A 13,981-nucleotide genomic window follows, 5' to 3' on the forward strand; every position below is an offset into this window, starting at 1 on the left:
TAATTAAAAAGATAAACTTTCTGAAGTATGTGAGCTATATATACAGTATTAGAATACATATTCTAGTATATAATAGAATATAGAAAATCCTCACAACTATGAGGAATATATTCCTGAAAGGTATAATGGTTGGCAAGATTAAAAAAATTATGCCAATAAAATAAATAAAAAACACAAAAACAGCAAATTTAACTTTCCACTTAAATACCATAAATGCAATGTTTGTTATAAAAGATCAAATAAATGTTAACTTACATTACTGAAATAACAAATACAGTAATCTTAAAAGAGTTAAGAAAACAAGTCCAAAATATTATGTATAAGGTGTGATCAAATTTGTGCACCACCAAAGAATTTTCAGAGACCATAAGTGACATGGGTATTCCCTCAAAGCCTACAGCATAAAAATTTTTTTTATGGCATCAGCCATACAAAAAATTTTTATGCTGTAGGCTTTGAGGGAATATACTGCCTAAATCCACAATTTTCCCTGAATTCAGCTAGAATTTTACCTATTGTCGCATTTTGCCCCAAGGAATAACAAGCTTTGCAGTTTGACAAATTCTGTAAAAACTTCCCCCACAGCTGCCAACTTGTCAAGCTTGATGCTGTCTTCATGGACCTCTTGTTGTCAAATTGTATGCAATCATGAAGGAATTCGAACCTTTGCAGAGGCATCATCAATCGGAACAATTCTGCAGTTACCCGTATATTATGGCTAAATAATAAAGGAGGCCTAAAAATTCTGTAATGTCCTGTTTTTGCATCTCTCTCTCTCTGGTGGGTGTAATTTTTCCTGTATGGACTCCGTGTATTTATTAGTGTATACTAATATCAGATTGAATATTTAATCCTAAATAAAAGTTCATGAATCAATTTTTGCATTCTGCCTTCTTTTCTCACTAATAGATTGGAATAATATATTTTGTGGTTGTTTTCTTACCTTCTTAGAGATCTTCTCCACTTGGGTTTTTTTTTTTTTTTTTTTTGTCTTTTCCAACAAAAAATATTTTATCTTCACCATCAGCAGTATCTATTCTATCTTCACTGCTGCAAGCATCTTTTTCTGTTTCAGAGTTGTCAGAACCTGTTTCAACAAAGTCCTCATCATCTACATCACTTTCATCATCAAGATCATACACTTCATTGTCATTACCTGAATCGTGTCTCCAAAAATTAGTCTATGTACTTCTGCGACATCGGGGTTGGATAAATTATAAAACTTTTTTCACTGTTATATGATCTGTACTCATATTTAAAGAAATAAAAAGTGGAAATTTTAAAACATCAAACAAAAACTAATACTGGATGTAGAGCTGTTTATGGAAATTGTAGAGGGGAAAATGTACTCAAAGCTACATGGAGGTCATACTTGTTTACATCTTGGAATTGCAAAAGAAAACATTGCTCATGTATCTCACAAATAAACTGCACCTCCAAAGGGTTAAGGAAAGTGGGCCAAACTGCATATACCAAAAAGAGGCAAATTATAAACTGTACTACAAGGAATAGTAGTCAACAAAGTAGCAGTTTTATATTTATGACAGTTTCAAAAATCAGCACAGAGGGGCTAGGACAGTGCTACTCAGTGTGGTCCACGGACCAGCGCCAGTCCACGATGAGTAACTTTTCATTTTCCAGGAATTAATTTTTACTGTATTTTACAAAAGTACCAGTCCACAATGGATTGAAAACAAAACAAAAGAAAACTGGTCCTTCACCAAAAATAGTTTGAGAAGCACTGCTCTAGGAGGCTTCCAGATTAGTTAGTGTTAATCTCACTGCCTCCACTATGCCAGATAGTGACTGGAGGGAGTCCGAGTAGTGCCGTATGCAGGAGTGTTGTTGAGGCCATGTTATGTCAAGTAGCTGGGTATATTCTTGCCATGTGTATGCCATATCCAAAAATTTCATTACTTCATACATCATGAACTGTCAAACTAACAGAACAAATTTATCTGAAGAGATCTAAACCTCCCAAATATTTTCTTGTTCATTTCACAAATATAAGTGATCTCAGTTCTAATCTCAATGATGTCCATTTCCACTTAGTCTGCCAAACCCCATGTACTTTTTCTGCCAGAATTCCAGTTATCGTTCGATTCAACTACTGCTAATCTTGGTTGTCCGAATTATTTGGTGTATGATTCCTTTTGCTTCAAAGGTGGCACTTGGTGCATATGTCTATTCTGATATTCCCTGTCATTGACTTAGTAATTTGGACTCTCCTCTTTTTGATCTTCTCTGGCTTGAAATCTCTCTAACACATTCTGTCAAATTCACCTGTTGACTACTGTTCTCCCAACTCCACTAATCACTTGAAACTTCACTATCGCCAAGTCCAACTTTCCTAACAGTGAGGTAATTTTCCTTGGTGATTTTAATGTTCATAACTCCAACTGGCTTCCATTTTCTAGTCAAACAGATCCAGCTGGTAGTGTGTGGTACTCTAGGCACCTTGGATCATAACTTGGTGGTGGTCTCTTCTCCAACGAAGCCTTCTCTCGTGTCCATTCTCACCCTCGTGTTGTTTGGCATTACAAGAATGCAAAATGGGATGATCTGCAAGATTTCTTTTGTTCTTTTCCTTGGTCGGATTACTATTTCAAATCTTCTGATGTCAGTGTTTGTTCAGATAGTGTCAGTGAAACTATTCTTGTAGAGATGAAATCCTTTATTCCACACGCCACCTTAAAATCTTGTCCTTTATATAAACCTTGGTTTTCCAATAAATGTGCTAAGGCTGTTCTAGATAAGGACGTTGTATATAGCAATTGGCTTGTATCCAAGTCTCCAGGTTCATTTTCGGCCTACACCAAAGTTCACAACAATTGCAAAGCAGTTATTAATCAGTGAAAACTACATTTTAAACTTGCTAAGAGTAGAAAAACTTGATTTTTGTCCAAATGGGTAGTCAAGCATTCTGGTCTCTTGCCAAAGCTATTGGCTGAAACTTTTGCCCATCTCTATTCCTACCTCTGTCAAGACCAGATGGTTCTATTGCCACTTCAGTCAAAGATAAAGTTGACCTGTTAGTATCCTACTTTTCTTCCAACTCATGTATTGGTGATCTTGGAAAACCACCACATACCATTCCCAGAACACTCCATTCAATGCCTCCTCTGGTCTTTCAACAAAAGGATGCCAGAAGGAATTTGATGCTAAGAAGCTCCAGGTCCTGATGGTATTTCTCCACTTGTTCTCAAAACCTGTGCTCCTGAGCTTACTCCCGTTCTGTGTTGCCTTTTTTCACTTTATTATTCCGAAGGTATTTTTCCTTCTGCTTGGAAATTTGCTCATATCCAGCCAGTTCCCAAAAAGGGTGACAAATCTCTCCCATCCAATTATTGTCCATTGCAATTACTTCCACTCTCTCTAAAGTAATGGAGAAATCAATTAGCCGTCACCTCTTAAACTATCTAGAAACCTTCCATCAGATCAATGATCGCCAGTATGGATTCCGTCTCACAGCAGATTTCTTGCCCCCCCCCCTCAGCAGATGCATGAATTTCAAACTACATTTGTGAGCAATGTGCTATTTGAGTTGCTGAAAGTGAAATCAGCATGCTGAAGTGAAAGGCAAAAACAGCAAAGAGTCATACAGTCAGTTCTGCTATAACACGGTACATGTGTTCCCAAAAATCTCCACATTACGGTATTTTATGTATTAAAAACAGGGCTTATGGGAAAAATGGGGATAAACACTAAAAAAAAAAGTTAGAAACCCAATAAAATTGCTAACAGGTTTAGACATCTTAAATTTCTAATAAATATTACAGTAAATATAGCACTTTACCTCAACAAGATATGAAGTTTGTTTGATTGATATCTGTTCACTGTCATTTTCTTTTTTTTTGGATTGTAAAATATATAACAATAAAAAAGACAAGCAACCAATAACGACAAACATGGGATGCACAAATTGCACAAGTGAGGCAAGTTTACGAACCTTAAAAAATAGGAATGAAGAGAAGATTCTGAAAATTTATGTTTTTTTATATGATTGAAGATTTCGTGGAAGGGGAAACATTTCATATTAATAATAAAAACCCACAGAATTCCAGCTATCAGTATTATGGTAAATGCAGTAAGATTGAGTTTATTACTCCATTTATAATTAGATTGCACTAACTGAAAAGCCCAATAAACTGGGAACTGAAAATTGTTTTATGGTAGTGACCTCCAGAAATGTGCTCCTCTGCTCACGCGTCACGAAATTTGTTTGAACAGAAAAATGTGAGCTCCTGAAAACATGAGTTCAGCCTACAACATCACGTTATCTTGTGAATACAGCGAGTGATAACAATGTGTCTCTGACCAATACAACTACAGTAAATGGGAAATATAGCTCTCACACAAGTGACATTTTTTAAGCTTTGTAAACTTGTATGTATTGCTGCTCAGTACATTCAGCTTGGTGCTGGGTTTTGCGTTCACCTAGTGTTACTTGCAGACGAAATTGTGCATGAGCCAACACGAAAATCGTGTTATATTCACATTGTTCCCTAATATATCAGTTGCGTTGGAGCAAATTCGCTTTGCGAAAATGCGTATTATAGCGGAACTAACTGTACTTTGCATTTGAACTTAAATAGTTGCCCTCCCCCCACATTTAAAGTGGTAGATGACTTTCATCAACCAGTGAAATACCACCACTTTGCTTATTGGAGGCTTGAACTGGTGAAACCCATGTTTAGTCTCTAGAGCAAAGTTTCCGGCATCCCCCTCCCCCATACTTCTCCTTCAACCCATGCACGGTACTAAGTACTACAGGTTTTGATACCTTTCGTGTTTGGAGTTTTCATAAAAAAAAAAAAAAAAAAAAAAATTTACAGATGTCATGTATACAAAGATATAACTACATTTCCAGATGTTATGTACACAAAGATGTAACTAACAGCTTTCAGATAAAAAGAACCTTTCATCCAATTCTAGGCTTGGCACAAACTACAGACTTCATATTTAACACATCTGCAACTTTTATTCTGTGAAGGATAATGAAGAATACCTCATTTCTCTGACATCAATGAAATTTGACAGAAGTAACATCTGGTACAGTATTAACCCTTCAGTGCTTGTGAGGGACCTGATAACTCCCTTTTTAAAATAACCTGTGCATTAAATTGTTGGTTCAATGCTAACAGCTGAAACTTTTAGTACCTTTCTAAAGTCAAATAGTCAAGCTTTATTGGAGCAGTTTTTCAAGTGAACAATTATTGTTACATGGAATTATACGTGAAAAAAAAAAAAAAACCTGCCAGGTTTTTTTTCATTTATAATTACCATATGACTATTTACTATTTCTGTCTTTTTTTTCAACATGCTAGTTTCAGTGTCACGTAAACAAAATGTTGCTAAAACTGAAACTAGCATAGTGGCTGATGCATCTGCCAATTATGACAATTATAACAAAATTATTTTATTTTTAATTATTATATAATACGTCTTTTTTTCTCAATTTTTATTATTTATTTGGCAAAACATTAATACGTGCAAATTTAAGTGCTTGTATAGGTTTGATTTTCCACACTCTTCAGTATTCTAAACTGAAAATTGGAAGAGACTATTAGTTTCATGCTTTAATTTGAGTGCAGGATTTTTTTTTTCCCCAGCAGAACTAATAAAGGTTTTGTTGAAAATGTATAAAAACGCATTTAAATTTTCAAATCTTTCATTAAAATCACATTAAGCCTTCAGAGGCTATATATCTTTTTCATCAGTATAAAAACATATCCATAATAAGTCAGACTTCGTTCAAATTCAATCCAAGCAGTGAAACACAACCAACATTGCCCATTAACATCAGAAATAAAACATCTTACTGAAATGAATGCTCATATGCTTAATTCTTCCAATGAATATCACTGTGAAGTGCCAGTTTACAATTTCAAGCCATTCATTACAAATAATTAAACTGGGTCATTTTGCTTTCAACATGTTGCCTTTAATCATTTTCACTGATATCAATTTCTTGAATTGCTAATTACTTCTGCATCTGACAGAATCACACAGTGAATTTTATGTCAATGATTAACCAACTGCTAGGTGACAATAGTGCCAATCTATTACCCAACCTTTGACTGACATCCTTGACATCACAATGCACACCCAAAGCATTTACCAACAGATACCGCTGTTCCTTTTCTCAAAAACTTACATAATGGGATTATAATACACTGTGTTCGAAAAATACAAAATGATCGTTCGGAAAAACCTGATTTCCAAGCATCCTGGAATCCATCATCTTATCTATAAATAAGATGATGTAACAGCTTCTTTGCTGTAACACTGTAACAGCTTCTTTGCTACCTTCTTTGGATGCTAAAATAACTACAGTGGATGCCACTCGTTGTGATCACTTCAGCCAACTTAACTGATAGCAACATCTGATGAAATAAGACTGCAGCTGTTCAGTGTCATTGATTGATGCAGAGCAGAAATGCATGCATAAAAAGCTATACATGGACAAAGAAAACATTAAAATAACGCAATACAAAATACTTTAATTTGACCATCCATTATATTTATGAGAAAATTATCAATAAAAATGAAATGGCATTCTAGAAATCCAAACAATCCAATAAAAACAAATACACCAATGACCATATCAACTGTGCAGCAGCAACAAGACATCCAATGTGTCACAGTTCAAGAACAAATATGGGTGTTTGGTAATCATTTCCACCGCACATGCATAAACCACAACCAAGCAAAAAAGTGATAATATAAATTGAAGCACTAATTACAATAAATATATATATATTTTTATTTTATGTATTAGTATATGTCTAATCGAGACTTCAGAAGTGATAGCATAACAAAATGATAACATTATCCATAAACACAATAAGCTGTGTGTCCTATATCTGTTTAAAAGAATATATATTATGTACTTTTAAAGGACGGCATCTGTAGCGGGAGTGCAGTAGCACACGCTCTTTGAGTATACCAGGGTTCAAGCCACTGACTGCTAAATATGGTCGATCTGCTAACCCGCACTGGACCAGTGTGGCAGATTATGGTCCATTTCCCTCAGCATGAACTGTTGAGGAGGCTCCCATCCTGCAGTGGGTGCAGTTTACTTTTTTTACTTTTAAAGGTTACGATATGTAAAATATCTCTTAACCTTTCACAGCAAGTGGTAAGTAAACAGGTGAATAATTTAAGTTCCGAAACATATGGCACTTCAAGCATAACTTAAATTTCAAACTAAACTGCAATTTCAATGCAGTGAAGTGTTTTTATGTTATTCACTGTGACTTTTAACCCCACATCAACTGCTTCTTGAAACACATCCACAGTTGCCTTCATCTGCCTAAAAAAAAGTAAAATTGAGAGAATGAGGGAGGATTATTGCTGTGGAAGTATGATTTCTTGGTCAAAATGCATGACAGCAGAACCCACAGCATGGAGATATCCTGTGAATTCTGTGGCTGTGCGCACAAAAATTAATAAAAATTTCTAAGGCAGGATATTTACCTGAATATTTATTTTTAAAAATCTATTTAACAAAATACTCACGTTCCATCCAAAGCTTTCACAGCATCTTCAGCATCTCGCGAATCTTCAAATTCTACAAAAGCAAAACCAGGAGGATTTCGTGCTACCCATACGTTCCTTAAAGGGCCAAATTTTGTAAATGCTTCTTCTATTTCATGTTTAGCTGCACTACTACCGAGATTCCCAATGTACACTTTACAGTCCAATTTCCAGTCACGGAAGCGAGACATTTTACTGTAACAAAAATATTATTAAAAAGATGTCATTAGGCAAAAAAATATCTTTTCCAACAACAACCAATAATTATAAATTTTAGAAACAGTCAGTTACAATAAAAATACCTAAAGGGTTTAGAAATTGATTTATTTTCTTTTAAAAAATAAATAATAATAAAAAAAAACAACGATAAACTTTATACTCTGGCATAACCACATAGGTCAGAAGAATTTACAACTAATCTTTCTAATAATGAATTCAATTATTTAGCAGCTATAATCAACTATAGTCAACTCCAACTATAGTCAACTGAAATGCACTTTACAGTGCCTCCATTCAGCTAAGCCAGGCCTTAAGTTTCTTAAACAGATAATCTCCTTTGAAACATAAAAGTCTCTATTTAAAAAATATAGCATCATACAATTGCCACAGAAAATATTTTATTTTTTGTAGCATTTCTGGTTCCCTGCTTGACCGTGCAGGGCAAATTCATATGGAAAATGCCCTGTGAGCCAAAAAATATAATCAACACAAAATCCACATTTTGGTCAAAACTGTCTTGCTTTTTTTGTTGGGGCTTTGGAGAAGACAATCTCCCAATGAGAGGACTAGTCCTTTGTTTCTGGATAACAGTCAAACAATCATAATTTGCCGCTAGTAATAATGCAAGCAAAAAATAAATAAATAAATAAAAGAAAAGAAAAAAGTGTGGATTGCAAAGCAACTCATGAAGTTATTAATACAAGAACAAATCACTCTCCATGATCACTGGTGAGAATGCCAGGCAGAAACTTGGCTGAAATTCCCAAATTTTGTGTTAAAATTGAATCCCATAAGAAATGCCAGTTTTACTAGCAATTTTGTGGATAGTTAAACATTGATCACTCCTGATCAGATCACAAACAATTGAATTAATGGTTGTGAAGTTGAAGGGTAGCCACAGCAAAGATCACCTTCGATAGATATATGGCTGTCTACAAACTTTGTAAACAAATGAAAAGAGTTTGGATAACATGCAGCCATCTTCTTCAAAAATGTTTTAACATTGTGAGTTCCTGTTGCATTTTTGCTTAATTTGAAATACAATTTAATGCAAATTTGCTGCCCAGTAAAATCACCACTTTAAAACATGATGAAATATAATAAAACACCTAGTCAATGCAAGCTAATTCAGACTGACTGGATATAAATGGGTAATTCATGCATTCCTATGTTTAGATGAGTCACCAAACATTTTGTGGCAAATGAAATTAATTGCAATGCCACAATTTCAAGATACAAAGCCAGTCCCTGACCCTTTTTATTTTTTTAAATCATACTTTGTATGCTACTAAAATCAAATCAAACATTGAATAAAAAGGGTGGTTTATGGTTTTAACCCGTTCAATAGTGAGTTTGTTGCATGCGGACAATTCCTTCCCCATATGAATTTTTGATAGTGGCCAGTTATGCGGAGTGAGTTTTTTCATGGAATTTAAATTCCGCAAATAAATGTTTTTAAAGATTGTGTGTAGAAGAGTAAAACAGTAAAAAATCAAACCGGAATTTAAAAAATTTATAAAAAAAAATTTCTTAAATTCTGTAAATAAAACTCATTACTTTTTTGGATGAAATAATATCCTCTACATCTATTTATGCATTATTACTGATTCAGCTTTATCAAATACTGGAGATAAATTCAACAGGAATTCTTCCCTTTGGGCCTTTGTAAACTCAAAACTGAAAAAAAAAAAAAAAAACAGGTGTAATCTTCTGTGATTCAGCTATTTTCCTACTGCCATTAGAGTAGCCACCTCTTTGGGTTTAAGCATGCAAAGTCTGGGATGCAGTTTTGTTATAATTTCTCCAGGTTGTAGATGGAGAAAAATTATATTTTGAGGTGAAAGTGACATTGTTGTATGTTGATTTTTTAGAATGTATAACTTGCAAAGCTATTTAATATTCATATCATGTACAACAATGTTTTAAACCAGGAGTTGACAGCATTTCTCACTACAAGTTACTTTAAAAAAAACAAAGTCATGAAATCAATCTATTACAATCTTTTGGAGTGTAGCACTATCTTAAATAAAATATTATAATTTTTTATTGTAAATACACATCAGGTAAGTATTTGAAGTACACTTAAAATCAGGCAAGTAATTAAAATTTCTAGCAGTGTTTTCCAAAATATTATATATTAACGTTTTACTTCTATGCATGCAATCGACCATTTGCAGATTATGGTTTTAACCTAGCAATGGTAATACTCCTTAGAGTAACAGAAGTGGTCAAACTACTCCTAATAGTTGCACTTTTTTATTTCTAAAAAAAATTTTTTTTTTGGATTCTGCTCAAAATATACAAATATATGACCTTTTACCAATGAATTTAATTACTATACATAAATTTATTTTTTAATGAAAAATTCAAAAATTTGAAAAAAATGTAAACATAAAATGCAACCAAGAAATTATCAGTTATTTCCATTTTCTAGATCATAAGGGCACAAAATTTTGAAGGCACAAAATTTTGAACCTGCACATGCACACATATTTCTACACACATAGGGCATTTCAATTAAAGACAAGGGTCTATCTCACTTATTTTTAGGTTTAGGCTATATTTGTCATCTCGAGCCTTTTTTTTTTTTTTTTATGTTAAAATCGGACTACGTATTACCTGTTTAGATTTTACAATTTCTAAATTTATATTTTGCCTAATCAACTGCTTTCTTCTCAAAAAGAAAGCTGTTCTCTGTCATCAGTTTTGCCTAAAAATGTCAGCATACTTCTGAAACTATCAAATACAAATACAGTATGGAATGTTTGCTTTTTTTTACACATTTAGCTGTGCTAGCTGTGATGGCAGTTGAGTCACATCTCAACTTTTGTATTATTATTATTTTTCCTTTAGATACAATCAGTTAATTTCAGAAGTATACCAATGGCTTTTTTTTTAGAGTACACCAAGAGAACAGAACAACTTTTCCACTGAGAAGCTGAGTAAGCAAAATTTAAATTTAGAAATTGTAAAATATCAATGATATTATTTAGTCCAATTTTAACATCAAATTCAAAAATTTCAGCTCTCAAATATGCAAAAAAAAAAAAAAAAAAAAAGGGGGGGAAAAAAGATGCACGTAACAAATACTTTAAAACTAAAAATAAGTGAGTAGACCCCAGTGCCTTTTAATTGAAACAGTACACATAGTACAAGTAGTAGCAAAATGATATAAGCTCATACAGCATGAGTAAAAAAAATCTAAATCAATTAATTTGTCCATTCCTTCTAATAATTTGTCTAATCCTTCTTTAAATTAACTCAACCTACCAACTTCACACAATATCAGATGAAAGTTGGTTCCAACAGTTCTGACTGAAAGAAAATTTCCACATCTAACCTGCAACCATGCTTTCCAATTTAAATTTATGTCCACTTGCATGTGCCATCCAAGAAAGGGTAAAGATTCCATCAGCATTTAGTTTACTTAATCTTTTAAAACCTTAAGCACTTTAATAAAGTTTCCTCATAGATGCTTAATTTGCAAAAAATGTTGTTTTTTTTTCCCCTTTTTTTTTTTTTTTTTTTTAAAGAGAAAATCCTTCTGGGTCACTGAATAATCTTGTAACTCTTCTCTGCAAAGTTTCCAACAGATCCAAATCCATCCTAAAAAAAAGGCTTCTATGCACATATACTCAGTTGGCAGCCTTAACAGAAAATTCCTGTAAACCTGTGGGCTGCCAAGCAGCACATCTCCACTGTTCAGAGAACTGCATGTCCGACTGTAAAATTACCCCTAGGTCTTCACTCGAGTTTCTTCATTTTTCACTCGAGTGTAGTACCACACAACTTGTGTGTCATTCTGTGAATGCTGCTACCCAAATCCACCACCTTGCACTGATCAATGTTAAACCTCAATTGCCACTTTTCTTGCACAGGCAATTTATCCATGTCTTGTTGAAGTAGAACACTCTGGGTACTGCCCTTAACCATCCCAATCAACCATTGTTATCACCAGCAAATGTGAACATTAAACTTGATATGCCTTCTTCAGTAGTGTTAATGAATATTTTAAATAGTAAGGGTCCCAGCACAGAACCCGGAGGGACTCCACTAACAACATTAGTCCACGAACAGTAGTGGCCATTAATAACCACTCTGTCTCCTGGCATTCAATTATCTGTTTATGCATAGCAGTAACATGCATCTGATGCTACATTGCTTCAATCTGTTCAGAGTCATTCATGTGCAACTGTGAAAATCATTAAAGAAATCAAAACTATATGATGTCAAAACTAATTTTTTTTGCATCCAGTTACTTTTTGACTAGCCCATAGCGAGTCTGTGCTGTAATTGTCATATAATCGCATTCATGTCAAAATGATCCTGCATTACTTCTTTAACCACCGACTCCATTACTCTTCTCCTCCCCACCAGAAGTTAAGCTTATAAGTTTGTAATCACTCACTCTGCCTTTTGATTCTCCCCATTTTGTGAATAGGAGAGACATTGTAGGGACCTTTCCTGAATCCAAGAGTACTCTCATAATTCTGACTCAAGGTTTACTTACCTTGAGTCATAATTATGAGAGTACCCTTGATCAGGAGAGCAAATGCAAATTTAAAAATTCTGCTGTTCAACCTACACTCTGATTTGAGGAGAGCACATCAACTAACAGCATCACTCACTGCACGAAACATGGTGTACACATAAACAGTTTGATTCCACGATGCATCAATGTCATTAAGCCAGAGAGCGTCACTGATTAGAGGAATGAATGCAGCAGTAGAGCAAAATTACCGTCAATATATCTTCGCACATGTCAATCAATATGTGCATATAATTAGGTTTAACTTAATCATGAATTTTTTACTAATAGTGCAATAATTAACATTTTAAGAATTTCCTGCAAACAATTCAAAGAAAGTATTTTCAACACAAGGTATTAGGAATTTCAGCTGTGTGGACGGGGTAGATGAAGCACAAAACGCTGTCAGTCACACAAGGTTGAACTGATCCCCATATGATTGATTCTGGGTTAATAATCTGTAATTCTTTTTTTAAAATTTATTCAAACTATCTACTTCCACAACACCAGAGGGAAATTTCTTCCAACAAGCAATCACTCTCTGGATGAAAAAAAATTTCTGCATATCCTACAGCCATCTATTTTCAGTTTATGTGTGTTATCCAAGAAAGAATAAGGTTTCCATCGGAACTTAATTTATTCAATCCATTAAACATTTCAGGCCTCTCCTTACAGCCTTAAACGCTTCGGGTCTCTACTTACAGTTTCCCGGTTTTCAAGCACTGCACTCGGAAAACGAGTTCCCGGTTTTAAAACAGCGGCATGGGGGATAAACACCCTAAGAATAACCATAGCGGACAAGGTATGTCAATCACTGTTATTCGCAAGCAACGATCAATCGGACGGGGTACCAGATTGTAAAGACTAACCTTATTTTATTCATTTTACAAACTAAGTGTCAGCTGCCACTTCACACAGGCCAAATCATACATATGACGCACAGCACCAGAGAGCGGGAGAACACAATCATTGTCCAACATAAAATATTTCTTAACAGAAATCCAAAACAAACGAAAGGAATATATACATATATATATATATATTCCTTTCTAAACGAATATATGTGTGTAAATGTATATATATATATATATATATATCTATAACTAAATTCCAACCGGTTTTCCCTACTCACTATACATAATCAAAAAACTATTTTCGTTGTGAAAGGTGCTTAAATATTTCGGCCGTTTCATAAAAACTTTTCTATACTAATAAAGTACAAGTACAAAACTTACCTAGTTAACTGTTTTAGAGAAATACTCAAAAGTTTACACTGTAACGTCCATAAAAATTTCGAAACAAATATTTACCTGAAGCTGAAACTTTTAGTAACAAATTCACAACGTCTCAAATTTCCAAAAAGCCGTTAGCCTATACAAAAATGAGGATTGGTTGCAACTTTATTACATACCGGTGATCAACGCTAGAAGGCGCTACACAGTGTTTACAAATAGAATATACTTCCACGAAGTAATTATACTTATATAATAAAATAAAACTCTTGCGATATTTAATTAATTGCAACTGATTTCTAAAATAGGATCCATAATTAAGTTGAGGACAAAGGCTCCAAGTTATGAAACCTATAAATAGTCATTATACATGTCGAGCATAGCCTATCTCTCGCCTTCGTTGGTAGCATAGCTGGTATGATCACTACACCAGTGGAAATGAACTGAGTCGAATCCATAACGC

At 34.1% G+C, this 13,981-nt stretch overlaps 1 protein-coding gene across 3 annotated transcripts in view; it reads right to left on the reverse strand.

Annotated features, from left to right (window-relative positions):
• The window catches only part of LOC150079910 (RNA-binding protein 1-like), a 29,156-nt gene extending 15,477 nt beyond the window's left edge, over positions 1 to 13,679 (reverse strand). For 2 of the 3 annotated variants that reach the window (XR_016547513.1, XM_090382506.1), the window contains exons 1-2: positions 13,522 to 13,636; positions 7,522 to 7,734 (exon numbers count right to left, since the gene is read on the reverse strand). Coding sequence is in view for 2 of the 3 variants with exons in the window: in XM_090382506.1 (XP_090238632.1) it covers positions 7,522 to 7,730 (209 nt within the window). In the remaining variant the exon portion in view is untranslated. Of the gene's footprint in view, positions 1 to 7,521; positions 7,735 to 13,521 lie in introns of all 3 variants that reach the window. The other variant, XM_090382507.1, reaches the window with a different exon arrangement.
• Between the last annotated feature and the right edge of the window lie 302 nt (positions 13,680 to 13,981).

Source organism: Mastigoproctus giganteus, chromosome 10 (assembly GCF_048544385.1).
Source record: "Mastigoproctus giganteus isolate SK-2022 chromosome 10, ASM4854438v1, whole genome shotgun sequence".
NCBI lineage: Eukaryota > Metazoa > Arthropoda > Arachnida > Uropygi > Thelyphonidae > Mastigoproctus > Mastigoproctus giganteus.